Below are 24,614 nucleotides of genomic sequence, written 5' to 3'. Positions count from 1 at the left end.
TTGTTCTAAGGGTACAACGGTAGAGGTAAGGATTTTTTATGATATCTATCCTCAAATGTGGTTATACAATGTGCTAGTGAGAAGTGGAATGCTATGTTTGGCTGGTTAATGTGGGGCACTGGGGTGCTGCCATATTTCCAGTCATCCAGAAAATAAAGTGAAAATAGAATACAGAAAGTATTTCGCTCTATCAGCTTACCCCAGAATGTCAGATAAAACCCACAGTGATGTTCATTGTCACTGAGGGCTGGACACAACCGAAACTGCCCCGAAAAAAAACCACCCTTAGTGGCCCTGTGGGAGTTAAAAAATACACATCAAAGTCTTTTTTTCTCAAATTAAAAAAGAATACATTATAATAATAATAATAATAATAATAATAATAGTAATAATAATAACAAACTTAAAACATAGAATGCACAGAATGTATAAAATCAAGTACAATACAACATTTTCAAAAGAGGCGCAGCAGTGCATAAGTGCAAAGCAGACTGAGAGAAAAGCTAGTAAAAGGCTAAAATGAAGAGATAAGTTTTTAGCTTTCTTTTAAAAATATTTAGCAAGCTGGCTTCCCTGATATCTATTGGTAGTGTGTTCTATATTTTTGGGCCGTAATTGAAAAAGGCTGCATGCCCGATTTTCTTTTGGCTGTTGCCGGGAATCTCCAATAAATCAGCAGCAGATGATCACAGTGTTCTTGAAGGCAAATAGTTAAGGGAGTTAGCAATGTAGCTTGGTCCTAGCCCATTAAGGGTTTTGTATATAAGGAGAAGGAGCTTAAAGTAATTTCTAAATGTTACAGGAAACCAGTGTAGAGCAGTTTAAACTGGACTAATGTGTTCTGTCCTCTTGGTTCTGGTTAATAGCCGAGCTGCAGAGTTTTGAATGAGCTGAAGTCTCTCAGTGTTTTTTTTTCTTCAGGAGGCCAGTAAAAAGTGCATTACAGTAATCAAACCGGCTTGAAATGAAGGCATCAGTCAGTTTTTCTGCATCTTTTTGATTTATGCGACTATGTGTATGCTGTGTCTGTTGCCCTGTCCTTTGCGCTTATCCACACATTCTTGTTTGGGTTTAAGGGCATGATGTAGATTGGCACTGATGAGTCTGGATCCAATGATGTTTGGATGAATGCCATCAGGTTTAAAGTGTTCTTCACAGTTCCAAAAGATACTGAAATTGTCAAAATGTATTCCATGGGTGAGGCATGCCAGTGTCAGTCATGTATTCAGGCCAAGGAATCTGCTAAATGATTCAATTCCTTTCCAAAAAGTTGGTAATTTGTCCAGAAATGTGTACATGTTGCAGTTGACAGTCACTCAGTTTTTCCAGTAGCAGGAAAAAGCCTTTTTTGCAGGATCTTAGAGCCAGTTTTCCTTTGCAGAATGTCGAAGGATCCAGTGTGGATAATAATGGTCATGGTAGTGTAGAGAGGCTAGTTGGCAACATCTCTGTTAGCTCCCTGACAGATGTGTTATCCACAGTTAGATTTTCAGTCTTTGCCCAATCAGAATAGTGTCTGGCTCAGGTACGAAGTTAGCAGCGTTTCTTCTGGCCCTCAGCCTAGCAGTAGTTTCTGGACTATTTCTTAACCTGTTTCTCAAATCACATACTTCTGTTAGTACACTTTCATGTAGTACACTGTGTACACTATGTACTTACTGGCGTAGTGCACAAATTTCGACAGGGTAGTGTTGTCTAAAATCAAACATGGCTGTTGTGCACTTACTGGAAATGACGATCGCAAATTAGCATTAGCTAGCATTAGCATTTGCGTTATCATTCGCGCTACCAAATCATTACAGACTGTAAATTAATCCAATAAACATACTGATGGCTTATATCCGACAACAGCATAGTAGTGCTTAGTGCTAAAAACACATGTATAACTTAGATTTGTATAATGCGACAATGTTCACCATAGTTACAACATCCTTTGCTACCATTTCTAGTTTGAAAAGCGGTCCCTCCCTGTCCGCTACGTAGCCAAGATGGTGACCATTGAGGGCAAGAGGTGTCCATAGTTCCACACTCAACTTTTTGACTTTTTGACTGAGTGCACCATCCAGTTACTCACAGTGCACTGCATTTTTCCATACTTCTCAGTGTGAATGCACTTATGCACTCAAAATGTTAAGTGTAAGTACAGAAGTATGTGATTTCAGACACAGCATTAGGTTTTGGTTAGCCTTAATGCTAGTGTTGTGATTAGCTTCCCTGTGTTCTATGTAGTTATCCATGTTTCTCCTGGTTCTCAGCCTAGCATTGGTTTTGGGGCTATTTCTTGGGTTAGCTTAGCTTTAATGCTAGTGGTGTGATAAGCTTCCCTGGGTTTAACATAGTTAGTATTAGTCAGAGGATCATACCTGTTATGCAATGAAAGTTCAGGTGGTGGAGTGAACCTTGGTGCTCTCCTATTTAATGTCTTGATTTGCCTCTGCAGCAGCCGACATCAGACCAATTCCTGGCTGGAGTTGATGCTTCCGGTCTAGCGCCGTGCTGTGTCAGTGAGAAGCATCAGGGAAGGTTGGTTTGGGAGCCTCTGCAACTAATTCAAGGCAGCAGACAAAGTTAGACCAAATCCTGGCTGGAGCTGATGCTTTTGGTCTAGCACTGGTGCTGTGCCAGTAAGAAGCATCAGGGAAGGCTGGTTTGGAAGCCTCTGCAGGTAATCAAGGGGTGTTAGGACATATCCAGGGGAGCATATCAGCCAAGTCTGTGGCGGGATTCTCCACATCTGATGCAATCCTGTGCATGATAGTCTGCATCTGTCTGTTAGCATTTGGTAGCTCTGTACCTTATACAGTAGCTGCTACAGAGTCAATGAATTGCTTGCCCTCACATCAATCAGTCGCTCACACTCCATACAGCTTACTGATTTAAATATGTTATTTTTATGTATAAAACTTTATTCAATTTAAAGCATAACTGATTTGAGAAAAGGCACGAGAACAAATCTGTGTGTAAACGGTTGGTAAGCGCTGCGTTCTTGAGTTGGCAGTTACACTTAGTAAAGAGTGAAGCTACTGAAGACCAGCAAAGTCACTGTTTGTTTTCATTCATTCTTTCAGAATAAGACCATCCGTCTTTTTTTTTTAAAACAAATATGTTCATCCTGAGTCCAGTGTGATTCGTGGGTGCAACATATGCTGCAAATGAGTGCAAGTATATTCAATACATAATATATACGGTGTTAAGTGTTGAGAGAGAGATAAAGGAGGGTACACCAAACAATTTTTGAAAAGTACCATATATTTGCGAGGCAGAAAATGTCAATCATGGTGATAAAAACATTCCTGACTTTGTTCTGGGGAATAATGATATAATCATACCAGGCCCGGACTGGCAATCAGGAACACCAGGACTTTTCCTGGTGGCCTGGCCTGCCAGATGGTATGATAGGCCCGCCGCAGGCCCTGCTTTTTTTGGTCCTGAACACAACACTGCTGTTAAATCAGACAGGTTATGTGCATTGGACTCCCACTAACTAGTTGATTGGTCAATTAGTGTGATCACCGTGGGGCATCAGTAAAAATGCTCCTGTCTTCAGTGAACTTTATTATAAACTTCATGCACTGTGCACCTTTAATACTTTCAGACAGGAAGTATGGATTTCTGTTTGTGTGGCTCTGTAACCATAGAAAATAAAGGATACAAATTAATATTGATCATATGTCAAATATGACATACAACACTGTCGCCTTACTGCCCAGAACATAATAGCATTATGTACATAATTTCCCATATAACTAATATTACTAATATATACAGGATATACTGTATTCCTTACTATTCTTACACTTTACACAGTGCTGGCAAATAACATGATAAACAATATTAGAACTAATAACATTCAACCTCCTTTAGATATTTATATGAATGTACAGAAAACATGGCTCTACTGGACAGCGCCATCTTGGGTCATACTACACCTGCCTATTGGCTACGTATGCAATGAACGACACACTCAACAGTGCTTTGTTACGAGCACCCCCTAAACTTCAAGAAACAATCACCAGTTAACTCCATGCTACTAAGAATTGATACACATTGCATGAAAATAATTATTGCCTCTCGCTTATCCTTGCCATATACCTAGCAAATTCAGAGCTAACCCGGCTAACTATGGTCATGCATTATGGATGCTAAATGTAGCAACTTAGACTCATATCTCTGAACAGAAAAGGAAACTTATTTCTCGATGGATGCACACAGACTCTCACGGTCCAAACTGTGCCGCATTAACTCTGATTTAACTAAGATAACAGCTTGTTATCCAGCAGTGGATTTCCCTAGTGACGCACTCTCAGACTTGTCATCAGGAAACTCTCCGGAGCAACTGAAACGGGATACAACTTACGTCTGCTATGAAGGTTTAAGAGACAGACTATTTAACCAATCAAAATATACCATAAGCGGGACTTAGCAAATGATAGGCAAAGACATGAAACTAAGGAACAGACACTTGTGCAATATAAAAACTGAGGTGGATATATGTGGCCGGGGAGGGGGTTTTGTTAAACTGGTGAGTGCCAATGCCACCTAGGAGAGAGCCTAGGACTCTAAATGTTTGTGTTAACAGGGGTGAGTAGTAGGAATTACCCAAGAGACAGTCAGACTCAATTTGAAAAATTTATTCATAAATTACTCAATTAAAAAAAAAAGGCACAATGCAAAATATGCTAATTAAAACTAATACTCTAAAACCAAGGCCTTATATAAAATGATAAAAAAATAAAAAGATAAAAGTCCAATAAAATAATCCTTTTCCAGTCCGTCACTGCGTCCGACCGTCCAGTCGCTCCGCCGACCAGCCGCCCTCACCAGTCCCCTCTCAGCTCTGTAGCCAGCTCGTCTCTTCCGCTGTTGATGCCCTGGAAGTAAATAGAAGAAATCTGCCAGAGGGGAGCCAACGTCTGTACTTTCTCCGGTCCTTGCCCACCCCTGTTTCACTATACTTACACTTTGTCTGGACAGCTCGCCCAGCTGTCCAGACTATGTGTAGTTCGCCTGGGTGGGTATGACTCGTTTTCTCGGCTCCTGGGACTGCCCGTCGACTCTGTGGCTCTGCGTTCCACTCCGTCTTCCTCTCTTGCTTTGGCAGTAATAATGACCATTTTCTGTGCTCTCACCTGCTGATTACCTCCGCACAGGTGTGTTCAATTTTACTAATGGCTGTGGCCAAGTAGAAATCAAAACTACACACACAAACTAAAATTCAAAACAATACATGCAAAAAAATTTAGAAAACCATAATAAATGTATATTATATAAATAATCATAACTAAACCCAAGACAACATAAGCAAACATAGATTATAATACATGCAACTCAAAACACAGCAACCCAAAAAATAACTGAAATAATAACAAATAAAGTCAATAACAGGCCACAACCTCACAAATACATAAAGGATATGAAATCTTATTTACAACTACCCTGCATGCTGTGAGCCAGGCATGGTAGAAGTAGAGAGCGAGTCGAGAGAGAGATAGAGAGAGAGAAAAAGAGAGTAGTTGGTAGTTACATGTTTCGTTTAGCAGCAGGTGCATTTAGTGCAGCTAAATGACTTGGCAGCAAGATGGATGGTGGAAAAAAGAGGAAGGGTTGAGCAGCGAGAGAGAGAGAGAAAAAAAGAAAGGTAAATAGATGTGCCAGCTAGCTAACATTTGCTACCTAGCTAACGTAGCTAATGTTAATGTTAAAGCAGCCGAGAAACTGGACAATCAATAATAAAAGTGGCAATTCCCTTTCAAATTTCTTAAAAAAATTATATAATATAATTGACATATCTAGCCTAGTTGATGTGGTCAATATTATTTGAAAATTCATTCGTTTTGGTGAAAATTTCAGTTAATGAATTCATACTTTGAGTTCATAATTTAAAATTATTGAGACAACACAATGGGCCCTATCTTACGCCCAGCGCAGAGCGGCGCTAAGTGCAGTGCAAGTCTCTTTGCCGACGCAGTTGTCATTTTCCCGTCCAGTGCTCATGTTGTTAAAATAGCAATGGCACTTGCGCCCATCAGTGTGCCAATGGGCGTAAGGTGTGGTCAGGTGCATTGTTGGCGCATTGCTATCTTGAGGAAGCAGAGAGTGATTGCACTATTGACCAACAAAAACCTGGTCTAAAGTCAATGCCGAAATGTTTCACTGTTCTTTTAAGGGTGCATTATCAGGACAGTAATATGCACCTACAGAGGCGGGTGCACAACATGCACTCTGCTTGTTACACACACAGGACGCACAGCAGCGCACAAACATGCAAAAGGTAACAAAAGGATTACAATGTGAAAGATTATTATTGTGTATATTAATATATTTTGAAAAATACATGTCATAATGCTTAGCCATAATATTTATCAGAATTAACTAATCGCAGTAATGACGGATTAAATTGTTTAATTATTTGACCAAATTGTGGCAATACATGGAGGTATTTTAACACGGAAACAACGGATCTGACGCAGATCAACTTTCCTGCAGCGTCAATACATGATGACATGAGGAACACAGGAGGAAATAAATGAGGTGAAAACAATTATTAAACTAAAGAAGGAAATAAATCTCCACAGCTTCTAGCTGCTGCCAGCAGCAGGATCAGAACCTTGGAGAGCTGATCAAGTCCTGATAACTGTGTTGATGATTCTTTACATGATTAAAATTAATGATTTAATATTTGAACAATATTTAACAAATATTCTTTAACATTTTTGAGATTACAGGCATCAGGTTTCCATACTTTCAGCAATTAAAACCCTGCTGATTTGACCTGTTACTCCATGACTGAACAAAATTATTTTAAAGAAACCAAATCAAATTAAAAAAATAAATCTTTTTAAAAACCAAACAAAGATAAATTTGCAACAAATTAACAGGATCTTAAACTGGTGGTCTGTGGCTGACCACAGGAGGGTCCAGGAGCAGCAGAGGCCAGTGTGCTTGTTATGGATCGTGCGTTTTCTCTTTGCACACGAACAGATCCGTTGCCTCTGCAGAGAAGTGCTCCTTCTTACTACTTGGCAAATGCGACGTCATAATAGCAATCCGCCAAGGTGCAAGCGCACCTGGCTCTTAAAGGGAATGGGAGATGACACTGTGATTGGTTTATTGCATGTTACGCCGAAAACACACCCATGATTAATTAGGAGAATATGGACAACCACTTTGAACCATGCGCCTGGTGCATCGACCATTTTTCCGCCATTAAATTAGCAAAAGTGGATTTGGACACACCCTAAGTGCACTTGCGCCATGCACTTCAGACCATGCACTTTAGATTGTTAAAACAGGGCCCAAAGTCTTCTGTGACACTATTCAGGCTACTGTAATTTGCTGAAACTTAAACATCTATGTTATTTAATGTTTATGTTGGTTAAAGGGCTATTTTAACCTTAAATGGGTAACTGTTAGGGTATATCAGTAAACTGAGAAGGGTATTGTGCTCTTGCTCTGTTCTTTGAATAGGTGGAGAGAGTGGTTAACTGTATTATATTGGTACAATAAAAATATGGCATGCTCTTGCTTTTTTTTCTTTTTGAAGGTGGAGAGAGTAGCATCGGTGCAACAGTAGTAGCAGTATTAGTGTGGTCTCCCACCTTAATGATATGTTCCTTTGGTTTTATTTGAGGTTCATAACAGCACATTGTACTAAGGTTGGCTCATTCGTTTGTTATTCATATGCACTAAAATTCACCAGAATGCAGGAAATCATGTCTTTGTAACTAAAATTTTCCTAGTGGGGGACTCCCAGACCCCCCGCTTAAAAAGTGGCCTGACTGGGACTATATTTCCTGGCCTGAATGATTGATGACAACAGACAACAGATAGCAGCAAAGAATATTGCACTAGCAACAACAATGCATTGAATGTCTTCAGCCTCCTCAGAAAGTTACTGAATGTCTGCTCTGTCATTTCCTGTAGAAAGCCACTTTCTTTTCCAGTCTAGTATGTTGTTGGGATGGGCTCCAAAATATTTCTATTTTAAACAACCACAATCTCTTCTCCCTTAATAGAGATGAAGTTTGTTGCATTAAATGTGTTTGCATATCTGAAGCATGACCTACGCCCATGCACATATTATTGCAAATACAGGCTCCTCCAAAACTGAAAGTGAAAGCCTGAGAAGTGCATGTCATCTTTTAAATCACATGGTTTGCTGCTAAATTTAGGGGGTATATAAAAGAACATTTCCAGTTTCGATTAGCACTTGAAGAGTCTCTTTGTTCCAGAGAAACATCTGTAGAGGTAAGGTTTTCCTATTATGTCTGTTTTCAGCTTTCTTAGTAACATGAACTAGTTTGATTGTGAAACAAAGAAGACATTTGTTAGTTTTCATGTTTAATTAGAAGATCAAATAGCTTTTATGTTGTTATAGTCTTCCTTAAGCATTTCAGTACAGTTTAGTTACAACTATGGTGATACCATTATGCATGGAGTCATAGGAATGCCATAAAAAAGAATAAATCTGTAATAATGTAATGTATAATAAAATAAATGTGGAAATATCAAGACGTATAAATAAGTACATTTTAAAAAGTAGAAATATAAAGACAAATAAAATAAAAGAATAAATAAATGTAGGACTATAAAGACAAATAATAAAACATAAAAGAATAATTATAAGCATTTTCATAGATTTTCATATTTCTTTGTTCATATATTTCTACTTTTTTAAATTTACTTATTTCTTTTATTTATTCCTCTTTATATTTCCACATTTATTTTCTTATTCTCTTACAGATTTATTCTTTTTTATGGCACTCCTTTATTCTTTTATATTTTGTTATTTGTCTTTATATTTCCACATTTATTTATTCTTTTATTTATTTGTCTTTATATTTACACATTTTTTTATTTACTTATTTATTATTTTATTTATTCCTCTTTATATTTCCACATTTATTTTTTTATTCTTTTACAGATTTATTCTTTTTATGGCACTCCTATGACTCCATAATTATCCTCCTCTTAACAATTTAAATATATTGCAGAACTAGTGATAAACTATTGTCTATTTTGCTGACATTTGACTTTAAAGGGGACATATTGTGCTTTTTGTCTGTCATTTATATTTTTTATATACTGATGTTGGATGTCTGTGTTAAACACAGTCAGCGTTCCAAAACTTGATGTGAATGTTTGCTCCCTGTAAGAAAAAATCCCAGGTTTCAGCCTGCCCTAAATGCTGCGTTTGCAAATGTTTTTTAACTTTCCCAATAACATGACATCAGCTTGTCAGGTGCGCCCATAAACACCATCTGTTCCCTTGGGGCAGCTTCCAGAAGCTGATCAATCAGAACAGAGTGGGCTAATCGGGAGGAGGACCTTGAAGAGACAAGAGCTTTTAGATGGAACTGAATTGATTGGCTGCAAAAAACAGCCATAAAGTTAAATAAGTTTTTTTGTAATTGTAATTTGTGCAAAGATATTTCAGTAGAGCTCCAAAATAAAAATACAGATGTGGAAATGTGTATAATATGTTCCCTTTAACTCAACTTAATTTATTTTGTAATTTAGTGAAATAAATACCCATATACTACTGAAAGTAAGACTAAAAAATAATCTTAGTTTTGAAGAAAGTCATTAATACTGAACAAATGACTATTTTCATTATACTGTATTGAGTCAATTTACCACTGATACAGAAAGATTAAAAAAGTCACTTTCATTGTGAACCTTAAATTTGATATGCTTTGAAAATATTTATGATCTTTTCTACCAAGTAGTAGTCTCTATGTTATTTGGTTTTAGGCAATGACTTAACTGTTGTCTCAGATATTAGGGTAAAGTTCAACATTTACATGTTAATGTCTTACTTTACAGCTATGGGAAGAGGTAAGTTTTGACCTGCTAACACCTCCGCCTTCTCATGGTAACATATTCAAAACATTGCATAACATTGTTAAAAACTTAATTATGGTAACATTCACAGAAAACATTGTTGATGAAGTGGTTTAAAATATGGCTTATGTCTTATGTAAACTATATATCTGCAGGTTCAAGTAAGCCATGGAGGGAGATGCCAAAGTGAGTACCATTGTGTTCTTTACACAATGCTGAAACCTTACATATCTTTTGCTTTTCAGCAGACATTTTGACTTGTCCAGGGCTCTATTGTGCATGCTCACTCACTGGCATGGCTTCCTGGGACAAGTAATGGAATAGAACCATCATTAATGTTATTGATTAAGCCTGCACTTTCGACTTTTCCTGCTTTGACAAGTCAGAATGTCTGCCGTGAAAATAGTCTATTGACTTGTCCTAATGAAGTTACTCAGCATTTACAGAAGCAAACTTTGACAGGAGCAGCCAAAACACACTTAACCTAACACATTTAAACATTTTAGATAGTTTATTGGCTGACACAATTAGTACTTTTTGATGTTATCTTAAATGTTGTAGAACATTTAGTGAGCCTGTAGGGGAAAGTGTTATCCTTAAACTTATCTGATGGTACCAAAGAAAATTCCCCAAATGTGAGATCTCTGATTGTCACTATTTGTATAATTTTCATTTATTATCTCCAATATCCTTACTTAAGCAACAATAACATAATGCCCTGACAGGGACCGGTGAGTGTTACTGCAATCATGGTTTACTTTTCCTTAAAAGACCAGTGTGTAATAATTAGTGGCATCTAGTGGTGAGGTTGCAACCAACTGAATGCGCCCCCCCCCCCCCCCCCCCCCCCCTTCCAAGTGAGTAGGAGAGCCTATGCTAAACGTGAAAGGCCCTCTCTAGAGCCAGTGTTTGGTTTGTCCATTCTGGGCTACTGTAGAAACATGATGCTGCAACATGGCAGGCTCTGTAGAAGAGGACCCGCTCCCTATGTAGATATGAAGGGCTCATCCCAAGGTAACGAAAACACAACAATTCTTATTTCCAGGTGACTATACACTAAAACATACTTATACCCATACCATATAACCATAATATTATATTCCATTTATAAGGTATTAGGTATTATAAGGTATTAGTAAAGGATTTTGATACTTATTCTCTCACATAATGGTGGATAAATGGTGGTGACAACAGTTATAATAACTATTCGAACCCATGTGTTATGATGTTATTTCTAAAATAAACATAAAGCCCAAGAGCTCCAGCACTCAGAAAGTGAATGAAAAAACAAATAAGACACCAAACACCACTAAGAATAATCACACACAATAATTTGTTGTGAGAGTAAAATACTGTATAATGATACTTTAGTTTAGCAAGAGAGTTAGTAAACATGTATGTATTTAATATTTTAATCTAGTCTAATCTGATATTTTTCTCTATTAAAAAGGAACAAAACTGATGATCTCAGCTTTGTGGAAAATTATCAGCCAAAAAAGAAAAAGGTCAAACATCTCAGAATTCTGCTTCATGGACCAGTTGGTGTTGGCAAGTCCAGTTTCATCAACTCTGTCACCAGCTGTTTACAAGGCAGAATTACCTGTAGCAACGCTTTCACAGATGCAACCTCTGGGGGCAGCTTCACCACTCAAGTATGTCTTTTGATTGTGTTACTTATAAGCAAAGTTATCAGTCTTTATGTATTTCGTACAACATAAAACATCAAGTGGCTGATCTGTAGATTACAACAGTACACTGATCAATCCACCAGATGTTATTACTGCCATTACGTGAATTACAAGTTGTGTAAGGCAATATAATCTTAAATGATTGTAGTTCCCTTTTCACAATTTTTTAAACTTTTTTTCAGACTTCTTTGTCTACGAAGAACAAATATTAACATTATAGATATGCAAAACTGGAGGTAAAGAGTGATATTCCGCGTCAGCTAAAAAAATAAGATTTGAGTCAACAGATTACGAGAGACAGACAGGGGAGAAAGACAAAAAAAAGAATGAAGTGCAGTAATAATTGTAATAATCGACTGTAACAACAATATGAGAACTCAATATGAGAGCTTGAAAATGACTGTACCTTCATTTTTTACAGTACAAAACTCACAAAATCAAGACTGAAAACTCAGCCAGATCTTGTCCCTTTGTTTTCAATGACACCATGGGCCTTGAGGAAGGAAATAACCATGGAGTCCATGTGGAAGACATCAAACTGGCCATGAAAGGACATGTGAGAGAAAACTACATGGTACAATTTTTTAATCTTTAACAATGTTCAAATAATTTATTTTAACTGTTCTGTTTTTTTCACAGAAAAGAAAACATATTTTAATTGCACATTTAATGGATTAATTTTAAATTGATTTCCAGTTTGATCCTAAATCTCCATTGTCTGAGGGTGATGAAGGTTACAACCCATGCCCCACACTAGATGACAAAGTTCACATTCTGGTTTTTGTTGTTGATGCTGGTAAAGTATCTTTAATGGATGACAAAGTTGTGAAGAAAATGAGGGATGTACGACGGGCAGCCTGTGACTTGGGTAGGACCAGGCATCAAGATGCTTATCACTTTGTTTGCAGTCATGGTGCCCCAGTTCATATAAAACTAAATAACATGCAAAAAATACTGACACATTTTCTGTCTCAATAGGGATTCCCCAATTGGCAATTCTAACAAAACTTGATGAAGCCTGTCCTATGGCTAAAACAAATGTAGAAAATGTCTATAAAAACGATTATCTGAAGCAACAGGTAACTTTCTTTTTTAATTTCTTGTTTGTAAGTGTTTGGGAATATATTATAAATTTACATTTCATTATGTTTTTATCAGCACAGTTTAATTAATTGTGAACTGAAATACTGTTTCTTTAAAACTTAGGTTGACATGTTCAGCCAGTCGGTGGGCCTTCCACTGAGCTGCATCTTTCTTGTGAAGAACTACAGTTCAGAAATCGTCACAAATGATGACATTGACACAATGATACTGAACACACTGAGACAGATAATAAACTATGGAGAGGACTTCCTGGACAACCTGGAGCAAAACTGAACAAAACCTGTTTGATTGCAGCATCAAAAAAATGGCACAACTTCATCTAGAAATATACCTTTCGCATTGTAGATCATCTTTTGAGCAAGTATTTTACACACCTTGTGGCAATTTTCATCTAGAATGGATATAGTGTATATGGCATCTATTATGATAGTTTTACATTACATGATTCTTAAGGGAGTTTGGAAATTTGTCATTTAGCCTGTTCTATTTTACCTTGTTGAATATGAACAAGCCACAAATCATTCTGTTGTAACTAAAACCTGGATGACTGTTTTTTTTCTTGCTGTGAAATTGAGATTTTTGTTTTCATTTTGTTGTATTATTAGTTTTAAAAGACAAAGATCAGACTCAGAGATCAGAGAGGATTTTAAAGGGTGGAACAGTAACGCTGTAATGAAGTGTTATTATTTGAATTCAAAAGTGTCATCGGTTAAGTTTGTAGAATGCAAATATAATCTAAATATAATAATTTCCGTGTAGATATTTGCTGGGGTTTTACATATAAGAACAAAATAAACTTTTGTTTTCTTAAATAAATATTATAGCTGTAATGGAAAAAAAAAGTTTAACCAGTATAAACTGTTTTTGTGCTTGACTAATAACCTTTGTAGCAATGATATGCTGTTATCATGTTTTGCTTTTTGTTCAAGGGCGCAGTGTAAGCTACTCACTTTATGGACGTGATTGTTGCTTGTTAGACACAGATAAGGGAATGTACTAGCACTAAGGTACTAGCAGATGTCTGAAATTTGTCAGTATCATTTACAAGGCTGAGAGACGTTATAAATGTATCATGTATCCTTAGTATGAGGTTTTCACTCCTTCAGAGTGAACCCACATGCAAGTGTGCTGTGTGATCACAATAAAACGCTCAACTCTGAATTTGTCTGTAAAATCTGTTTATTGAAAGGTGAATTTCCACCACAATTACCCTTAAATAAATTCATGAACACTTAATGAGTAGTCAATTTTTTTTATCAAAATACATTTCCATTTTCCATGTATCATAGCAAAATAAATAAACAGCATAGATGGCAACAAATGAGTGGAATCAAAATTAAAATTGTAAGTAAAAACATAAAATAGCTCCTTTTGCTATCTTGTTTTTTTAAGAAAAATGTGATATTTCAATGCAAATTTAATTAAATATTACTGATTTGTTTGGAAAACTATCTCAGTATTTCCTCAAATTCATCAATTATGTTAATGAATGAAAAAGAGAGTTAAAATCTTCAGACTTCTGAGAATTGAACTTATCTGGGTATCAAAATTGCTCCTCAGTTAGATGAAATGACAGCATTGAACTCTGAAATTGAATCAGTGCTGAAATCTAAGGATGTCTTTACCCATCTCTCTAATTGGCAGCTTAAATAGATTAAAAATGAATATAATTTTTTATATTTATTTCAAAGTATTCCCTTTAGTCCCCAAACAGAATATTTAAGCATTTTTTATGGAATAAAAGGCATCACAGACGTCATCTCACTATATTACGAATCTCCAGCTGGACTATTGGTTAGCATAGTTGAGAACTATAATGTTATATTGATTTTTCATGGAGGAATCTTTAATCACATTGTGCTCAGTTACTATTGCACTTACAGTATATCTGTACTTGGCTGTGCCTAAATATACCTTACCAGAGCCAAAACACAGCCAACCCAATGTGATTAACATAATAAATAAATGGTATGAACATGAATATACAGTAAGTAATGTGCTATCTTGTTTTAGATCAATTTGAGGCAATATTTCATTCAAAGTGGGAACATTAGATGTAACCTTAATGGTAAAAAAAACCAAGAAGAGATCTATACAGAGACTATGCATTTATGAGCTTTGAGTAAATCACAGCAAATTAGGCTATACCATTCCAAAACACTTCTTTAAATATTTGCAAATAATGAGCTTTATTTATTCTGCACAAAATAAATCATTGGAAAGGCCCTCTCTTTCATATTTGAAAAAAACAAAACAAAAACAACAACAAGAACAAAAACCGCAAAGATAGAGGTTTAACATCTGGTTCTGCCAAAATCTCAGCTTGGAAGTTGGATTCATAAGGATATTTCCACTGAAGACTAGACAACATCATGTCTTAAGGTTTTGACACAAGATACAACTAGGTGATGCAGCCTTACACCAGAACTGCAATAATACAACAAAATACAACATGATTAAATGTGGACTCTTAAACATTAGATCTCTGTCTGTAAAGCCATATTAAAAAATAATTTTATATCAGATTATCATATTGATTTATTTTGTCTTACTGAAACCTGGCTGATTATAGTGTACCGTCCTCTTGGCCCGTTCTCCTAAGTAATTATATTAGGTGACTTTAATATTCATGTGGATGTCGAAAATGATAGTCTTACCCCTGCGTTTATCTCATTATCAGACTCAATGGCTTCTCTCAGAGTGTAAATAAACCTACTCAGTGTCTTAACCACACCCTTGTTGACCTTGTTCTGAAATATAGCATCGAAATTGAACATTTAATAGTTTTTCCACAAAATCCTATTTTATCAGACCATTACTTAATAACTTTTGAATTCCTATTACTGGACTATACGCCATAAAACACAAAAATGTCTTCTCTAGATGTATATCTGATAGTGCTGTAGTTAAATTTAAGGAAGTGCAATCAACTCCTGGACTGCGGACAATATATAATATAGAATATATATGGTGCTAAGTGTTCAGGGAGTGATAAATGAGGGTATGCCAAACAATTATTGAAAAGCACCATATTATTGTGAGGCAGAAAATGTCAATCGTGGTAAGTAACTGGTCATGTTCACGTTCATATTTTGATTGATTAAGATAAGGCCGCAACAGGAATGAACTAGACAGTAGATGGACGATTTTTGCATAGAACCCTTTGCCCCTAGCTTTTGGTGTAAGTTTCAGTTGTGTGGCACTGTACTGTTGAATAATCTGTTAGTTCATTAATACTCCATTTGCCTTTGGTTTGATGCAGCACTGATCTGTGGGACTAAGAACATGTTTCTGAGTACTGTTTGATGTAAAACCTGGTTTGATGATTGATTGATTAATAGAGAGTATGGAAGTTTTTATTGGACTCTAATAGTTGTCACTCACAGAGGAGAATCCACAAATGTGTACCATGATCCACAAATATTTCACTATCCACAAACATGTACTTTTTTATTTGTGTTGTGTAAAGTCATATCCACAAAAATACAGAGTGATTTGGAAATATGCATATTCTGTAAACATGTATTTTAATTTCACAAAAAAACATGATATAGGTTTTACAAATGTAAATGGTTTCACCACAAAAATACATGTAAAGTCATATTTACACATTTGTGGGTCCATTTGTACATGTGAAATGGGTTTTGCATATTTGTGGAATGCTTCCTGTCAGTTTATGGGCCACATGACATTTTTTACTTCCCTCCTGTTGATCTGTAGAAAAAATCCACAAATGTGATGTGTGGTTACTAGCTACACCAGCAGGTGGTGATATTCCCTGCCAGGGGCTGACGGAAGTACAGTTTGTACTGGAGGAAGGCTAAAACAAGAGTCTACCTAGCATCTGCATCCGTACAACAAGCAGAAGGACAATGGTCTGGCTTCAACAATAAAAAAACAATAAAACAAGAAAAAAGTTGTGTTTGTGCTCATATCAGGCACACACCCACAGGCCTTCCATTGTGACCAGAGTTGACTTGTCCTCAACTTTTCCCTAGTAAAAATAAAAATTACACTTAAGTATACTTTAAATAAGTGCATTTAAAGCACATTATTGCTTTTTTGTATTAAATTTAAATTTAAAATTAAAAGTGTATTTACTTTATGTTTTCATGCAATGTCTTAAAGTGTACTTTAATCTAGCTGTATTTAAATACTCTTATATGTACATTCATATGCAGTACCTTTATACTGTAAAAACTGTAAAACAAGTAAAGTTCTTTTAAGCACACTTAAATCATTTTACATAAAAGTATGCTTTAAATACAGTGGGATGCAGTATTCTGAAGTGGGCTTTATAGAATACATGTGAAAATGTATTTAATACAATTTTACATAGCTTTCTTTAAATACTCTTGAGAGACAATACCAGTGTGTGTAATACAAATATCTGTTTTACTAAGTATGACGTAAATAAATACAATAGTAGTGTACTTTGAATTCATTGTGGTACTACACAATTTGAATGAACTTAAAGTGAATTTTAATCAAGTTGTATTTAATTGCACTTATAAAAAGTAATTCAACATACAGTAGGTTGGTATTTGAGTTGCAATTTAATGTAGTCATTACAAGTGTATTATATATTAATTACAAAGAGTGAACAAAAGGTGCATTAGTTTTAAGGTAAAGCTGCAATAAAAAACAAAAATGATGAACTTTGTCAGTAGTTTTCTTTTATGCAATCCCTTCTAGTTCATACAATAGACCATCTTGTAAAACAATCCATTGTATTCAGGAAGGGCTTGTCACATCCTGCCTGGACTTTCTGTTTGTTCTTTGGACTCTGTGTTTTTGTGTTCCTTGGGGTTTCCTGTGTTACACTTCTGTTGTCAAGTCCTTCTAGTCATATGGTTTTGCTTGTTAAGATTTTGGTGGAGGGTTTAGAGGACTGCATTATTAGTTAGCTTGTAGTGTTGTGTACTTAAGTTTATGTAATTCTGGGATGGTTTGATTTATGCTGGGTTGTGATTTAGATTATTGTGTTTTCTGGGTTTTGGTTTTCTGTTACTCTGTGTTTCCCTTGTGTGTTCCTTCACTCCTCCTGTGTTCATGTACTCCTCCTTACACCTGCCGTGCATTTGTCCTTATTAGCCCTGCCCTGCTCTCAGTGTCTTCTCAGCCTATCAGCTCCCAGTCTGCCCCTGTGTCTTGTCACCTGTTCCTCGTTGTCTGATTAGTTTAGTTTGTATTTAAGGTCTGGTTTTCAGCTGGGCCTTGTTGGATCATTTGTTCTGTTTGGTTCTGTTTTGCCCTGTTCTGTCCTGACCATTGCAAGAATAAAGAAGGTTTTCGTCAACTCTGCATGTCGGTCTCTGCATTTGGGTCCATTCCTGCTACTCCACATGACAGAGCTTCTTCTGCTCTTTGCTATATTTTTGAAACAGTCTTGTGGTTTTTACAAATATTTTGCGATGCAGTTGTAACGCAATTACACTTTCAAGAAAATCCCAAAACTAAACTAAATTTGTACGAATGATTTTATTTCTGTCCGTCAGAGAATGTAGCAGAGTGTAATTAGAGATGTTTGTCAATGAATATTAAATGTATGAAACTAAATTTAAGCCTCAGAGTAAAGTTGCCTCATATGAGTCAAGAACAGCTATCAACTGTCTTGGCATAATTCTGCATAATACCTTTCAGAAATGAAGTTATGATTAAGTTTTTAGCTTTTTCTGTCATCAGGCTTGAAAATAATTCCGTAAGTCTTTGTGTACAATCGGAACTACCCTTAAAACCCTCAATAAACCTAAACTTACTATAAACATATACTACAATACAGTGAAACAGCAAAATCCAGGACTGCTCCTAAATTACTGTTGTACAAATGTCAGCCTCTGCTGGTCTTTCTAAGTCAGTGCAGTCAGTACATTTAGCCCTTGATCCTCTGGTAATGACAGCTCACAAACGCACAGTCTGCAGTAACAGAAGGAATGTCCTACTGGCTGACAGGCTGGCCACTACAGTTACACATACACATAAATTTTGTGTAAATGTGAATCGGATGTAACTGCACACCAAAATTCTTTTTCCTACAATGCACTGTTAGAGATGGGAATGATTTAATATTGTCCAAATTATGCATACTCTAAATAGCTGAGTAGTTTTGGTCTGCATATTTGTGTCTGAGCATGTCTGTACATATCCACAAGAGGTCAGCATTTATCTTTCAACAATTACTGTACATTCAGTTGTTTTACATCATTTAATAATCCTCCACATTTCAAATATAGAAGATGCCAATCTGATGTTACGGTGCACAATCTTGTGAACATCACTGCCAGCCTGTCTGGCCAATGTTATGTTCTAAAATGTGTTTTTAATCTAATAGATGATCAAATACTGCAGTGAGAAATTGATGCAGGAAGGGGGCACTATATACACTCATTTCCAGCTGATAAATTAATATGAAGAATTTACATGTTGTGCATTTCTCATTTTCAGTGACTCACGTAGTTGTAACAACTTCATTGTACAACATCCCAGGACAAACTGTGTGTCCCCACTGCCAGTAGACAGTGGTCACCCAAATAGAGCCCCTGTATGTCATAATATATATATAAACCATAGAGCTGAAACTATAAAGGAAACATTAAAACCCATTTAAAAAGTAGAAAGTAATCATTCACTGTGTTTCCTCTTACAACCTGCCCAGGGCTGTAGTGGTAAATGAAAGCTTGGGTAAACCTTACTACAGACAGTCTATTGTGGCTGTGAGGCCTCATGGATGGATAGATGGACAAATCAGTCTCTATCTTAAAAACAAATCTCGATTCTCACACTGTTTATATGCTTCTTAATATAGATTAATGTTTGTACAATAACAAAATAACAAAACTGACTCATGGGGAATTAATTTGCTCAAACTTAAAGCCAAATTAAGACAACAGTTTGACTTATAGATGAATCATTCAGATGTATGATGAATCAGCATTTTATGTTTCATAATAACATAAACTTTCTGTCAATTGTAGTGCTGAGTCTACTGACAGTTATTGAGGTCAACAACCTTTAAACAGCTTAAGAAAACATCATGTCAATTGAATTATTGTGTAGTGTTAGTACTGTATTCAAATTCAATCTCATGCTTTGACTTTTGTTTGTTGGGATGTTATTTAGTTTATATTTGGATAACAGACTGTGCCTTTTTACCCAGACAGTAATTCATCTAGACACAGTTGTAAGTTAGACTTTAAGAGTTTTCTCTGCCTCCTGTTGAATTTGTTCATGTCTCTCCTCACCTGACACCTAGACTGCTTCTATGTGTTTCGCTTTCCTCCTTAAACTTTTTCATTAAATCTTGAATCAGTTGCACCTTCTTCCTTCTTGAATCAGTTCTTTACTTTCTCCTTGTTTTTCTTTCAACACCATTTCTCCCTGCAATTCATCCTCTCTCTGACAGAGCATGAAGCAGAACTTTAACCTGTATGGTGTTAATTACAGTAATTGTGGACAAATGATACACAGTGGGAATGCATCAGCAGTCAAGCTATCCAAACTATCAAGCTACATTAACATAAAAGTAATGTAAATTAATAACTCTAGATAAACTGGGCGGTTAAACATCACTAATGTCAATTTAAAAAACTTACTTTGCTGTATTTTGTCTGACTGATTATTATTTGATGCCGCACATGTCAGTTAATATCATATATCAATGACATATGAAATTCTGTGGCAGGATCAGGACACAAAGTCATTTACATATACAAGCCAATTACACTATCCTGATCATGAATTGGGAAGGGTAACTCACCTTATCTGTAGCCCATAAAAGCATTTCATGCTCTACAACATTATTTTGATTTTCTTTACTACTAAATACTATACTAGTATTTTGAGTACTGAAGGCATTTCATCACTTATTCAATTGTAACTTTGTTAAGGACTAGTTATTTGGTGGCTGTTTCCCTCTGTCAGGAAAAAATCAGAGATAAGATATGAATACTGATATGTAATGACAAATGATAAGGCATGGGATATTATATATATCACACACTGGGAAACTTAATTATTAACACAATAATAACATAATTATTAACTGATGAACATACAGTACCAATAAAATGTAAACTAATTTTGAGGTGTCTGCTATGGTATTGAGTTGCCTTGTGTGTCGAGAGCTGGAAGGATGCTGGTGAGTGTGAGTGCTTAATATTTGTCTTGACTTTTATTATTGTGATTTAGTGCTTTTTGTTATTTTTAGATATTTCTTTTATACTGTTCTGTCCATTTTGTCTGCTTTGAATGGGTGTTTTTTGAATTTTATATTCAGTGCAATATACTGTACAATACACTGTTTTCCACTGAATTTTGGGCCATATTAACAGTGATGGATTCAATTATTGTACTTTTGTATGAACTGATGTACATTTGAATGGTGATGCATAGTTTAGGAAAAACATACAACAAACTCCATAGTCAGTAACAACAAATCTTGGAACTAAACTGAACGAAGTGATTTGAATCAACCAAGTGATTCAGGATTTCCACCTCTAATGTGTGGGCATACTGAAGGCCTAATAATATTCAAATTGAATCCAGCCAGGCATCAGTTTCATGGTTTCTGTTGATTATTGTTGTCCCTAAAACAAGCTCACAGGTGTGTTACCATCAACAAGTGGACTGCTGTGGTACAATGGACCATGATGAATTGTGGAATTCACTTGCTCTGAATATTGCTTTGAAGTGGTATTGGGATGTTTACATCACATTCACCTATCACCTCAATTCTATTCCTTAAATGCAATCCACTGCTGGACCATGGACATTAGAAAGCCAACTGCTTTGTCTTCCCCATTATATTGAGTGTGAGGTCAGGCCCCATGATACTTTGCAGAGCAGTTCATTTGGTGCATTTTAAGTTCAATTCCCTACGACACCTCCCCTCGGGAGAATCCCTTTCACCATGTTTGCGTTTCAATACTGTGAAAACTCAAGATGTCTTTGATGAGATCGACCCTTTGAAGGCCGAGGGAGCAATTAAACAATGATGTAGATGCTTCACATTCACCGCACAATGCATGTTTGAGAGAACCAGCAACAAATTTTACATACCACCTTCGTTTAGAAAAACTGGACATAAATACAATATATTTTTGACAATGTTGAAATCACCTGATGATTACATATTGCAATAATTTGCTGAAAACACCATTTCTTATTTGACATTAATTGGTATGAGTTAAAGGCAGTGCACAGACACTTACTGTAAACAGCTGTTTCACGATTCATTATAAATAGTATTTGTGTAGTCTGCTGGACGTCTCCAGAGACATCTCTTCATGAACATGGCAACTAATGCAGTCTCCTTAAAGCTGTCTGAGTTCTGGGAATTGTCTGCCTTGGCCTGGTTTGCCCAGACGGAAGCGCAGTTTGCGCTTTGGGAGATCACTGCAGATGCCACACAATATTATTATGTGGTGTCAGCCCTCAGGAGTTCAACAACAACCAGAGTGGTGAGCTTCCTCAAAAACCCTCCGGTGGAGGATAAATTTGAAATGCTAAAGGCTCAGTTCAAATCCTTTGAACTTTCTGATGCTGAGTGGGCTGGCCAGCTCTTTTCTCTTCAATGACTCGGTGACAGCAAGTTGTCTGAACTTATGGGAGCTTATAAACCGGACTTCCTCTTCCTCCAACTGTTTCTCTGACAGCTACCCTCTACAGGCTGCTCTGGCCACCACCGCCATCACTGACTGCCGGGCTCTTCCTAGTGGGACAACACACAGCATGGCCGTGCTGTTTCCAGCCTAGGCTTTTTCATCATTGACTGGAGATGTCACAGTCGCCACCTCAGCAGCAGCTCCCCCATGGCAATGAACCACCGGCCTGTGTTTTTACCACAAAGTTTGGTCCCAAAGCCAAGCGGTGCCGATCTCCTTTCAGTTTCATCACAATGGGAAACGTTGAGGCCAGCTCTCATTAGTGGCCATGCGCGTTGGCCGAGCAGCCTGTCCCTCCCAAGCCTGGAGAATTTGGCCTAACATGGGCAGCGCGCCTATCGAGGCCGCCTCCTGGGACAGAGCCCCCCACAGTTGGGGAATGGACCAGGGCTGGGCCGCCAACATCTAGGTCATCTCTGTGTACCACAGCGCTGAATGGCAGTCTAGGGCTATCAGGATGACCAACATCTGCTCTTGTCTCACTCTCTCCAGCAGTGGGGGAATGAGATAAAGAGTGGGAAAGGTCTAAATCAGCCTCCTTGGCTATGGCGCATGTTCAAACATGTCCACCCCCAAGGGTGGATTGTCTTGTGGCGTCAGGGAGAACCAGAGTGAGCAGCGAGTGTTGTTTCAACTGACGAACTGGTCCACTTCCACTCTCCTGAACTGGTTCCAAATCTGCCTCTCGACATGAGGTCAGCGCCCCTTTTTTCCACACCAGGAATATGGAGGGCTCTCAGAGACATGAGGTGTTCTGAGGCCCACACCAACAGGGCCATTATCAACAGGGCTGCAGATTGGACTGATGTAGGCAACCGTGGCGTGGTTGTCTGTTCTCACCAACACGTGTCTCCCCTTGACCAGAGTCAAGAAGTGTTGGAGAACCAGGAGCATTACCTGAAGTTCAAGGAGGTTGATGTGTCATTTTTCCCCTGAAGGCCACATCACCTATCGCTCTCCCCAGACTGGTGCATCCCCACCCCTTCAGGGACACATCTGTGAACACTGCAATGTAGGAGGTCACTTGACCCAGCGGTGTTCCTGCCAAGAGATGCTATGGAGACCCCTAATAATGCAGGTCCTCCAGCACTGATGGGGGAACATTCACCAAGGGGTGCTTGTGCCTCTTGAGATCTAAGCGCAGGCTGGCGATCCACTGTTTGCAGATGGCGCATGTGCAGGAGCCCCAGTGGAACAACTGGATGGCCCGCTGCCATAAGCCCCAATGCCTGCATGACAGTCAAAGCTGTCACTGCCACTCCCTGCTGCAGTCTGAGGACTGCCTGCTGCAGGGCTGTCCGTCTGGTTTCCAACAGAACAACTCGCACCCTGAACAAGTCGAGCATGACTCCCAAATACTCAGCCTGCTGGTGTGACTGGGGGGTGCTCTTCTTCCAGTTGATGGCAACACAAACCTGGCTGCTTGGAAAATGGTCCATTCTCACTGGCCATGACAATGAGGTCATTTAAGTAGAAGAAGACTTTCATGCCTCAATCACACAGAGGTTGTAGCACCACGCTCAGTGTTTTTATTAAAACATTTTCAACATGTGAACACACACACAAATCTATCTCCTCTTGGGAGGATAGATTTATCTCCTTGATGCCAGAGAACGGAGGAGGAACACAGCAGAACTGAAGAGAATAACCCAGAAAAAGCTGAATATTCAACAGGCTGCTTCTCTCTCTTGATAGCTCCAGATAAGATTAGATAAGATAATAAGAACAAATCTTTACTTATCAGGTAAAGCTGACTAAGCATGCATGCTCATCTCTGCATTGCAATTCTTCATATTTAGTTCAACACATTCAATGTTGGGAGCTGCTCAGTGAAGAAGAAAATACACATTTGGGTAGAGACTTGATAATCAAGTGATGTCTGGGAACAACTCCTTGATCAACAAGATGCCAACTGTGTGTCTTTCCTGCCTTTGACCCCTGCTGATTTTACCTTTTTGATCCTGCAGCAACCCCACCTGTTTTTGCCCCCTTGATTTCACCTACTTGAGAGTTCCCCCCCCTTACTACGCTGCCTTGATCCTGTATGCAAATGCCCTACCTCCCTACCTTTTGTTTGATCTTATGGTATAAAGTGTTTCCATCCCCTCTGCTCTGAGTCAGTCTACTGTATCAGACCAGCTCTGTGTCGGTAAGCTGACCGCATTTCCGGAATGCTATTAAACCACTTCCACCACAGCAAACTTTGAACAAGGACTTGAGTGACTTTCTTCAACATCAGTAAAACCACAGCCTTCTACTGTAGCCACTGGGCAGTTTGTGGCTCAGTGGTGCCTTAATAGTAGTTGTAGAGAGAAAG

The 24,614-nt window shown here is 37.6% G+C and overlaps 1 protein-coding gene across 1 annotated transcript; it reads left to right on the top strand.

Moving 5' to 3' along the window:
- The first annotated feature begins 9,461 nt into the window (after positions 1-9,461).
- Positions 9,462-13,829, top strand: LOC122966558 (interferon-induced protein 44-like). The gene is made up of 7 exons (XM_044330791.1): positions 9,462-9,837; positions 9,999-10,029; positions 11,294-11,495; positions 11,953-12,105; positions 12,228-12,399; positions 12,510-12,610; positions 12,738-13,829. The coding sequence occupies exons 1-7, from the start codon at positions 9,804-9,806 to the stop codon at positions 12,906-12,908; spliced, it is 864 nt and encodes a 287-aa protein (XP_044186726.1). The 5' UTR covers positions 9,462-9,803; the 3' UTR covers positions 12,909-13,829.
- The last annotated feature ends 10,785 nt before the right edge of the window (positions 13,830-24,614 follow it).

The sequence above is a fragment of the Thunnus albacares genome, chromosome 17 (genome assembly GCF_914725855.1).
Source record: "Thunnus albacares chromosome 17, fThuAlb1.1, whole genome shotgun sequence".
In the NCBI taxonomy this organism is placed as follows: domain Eukaryota; kingdom Metazoa; phylum Chordata; class Actinopteri; order Scombriformes; family Scombridae; genus Thunnus; species Thunnus albacares.
The sequence above is the reverse complement of the archived record's forward strand: the minus strand, read 5'-3'. Positions and strand labels throughout refer to the sequence as shown.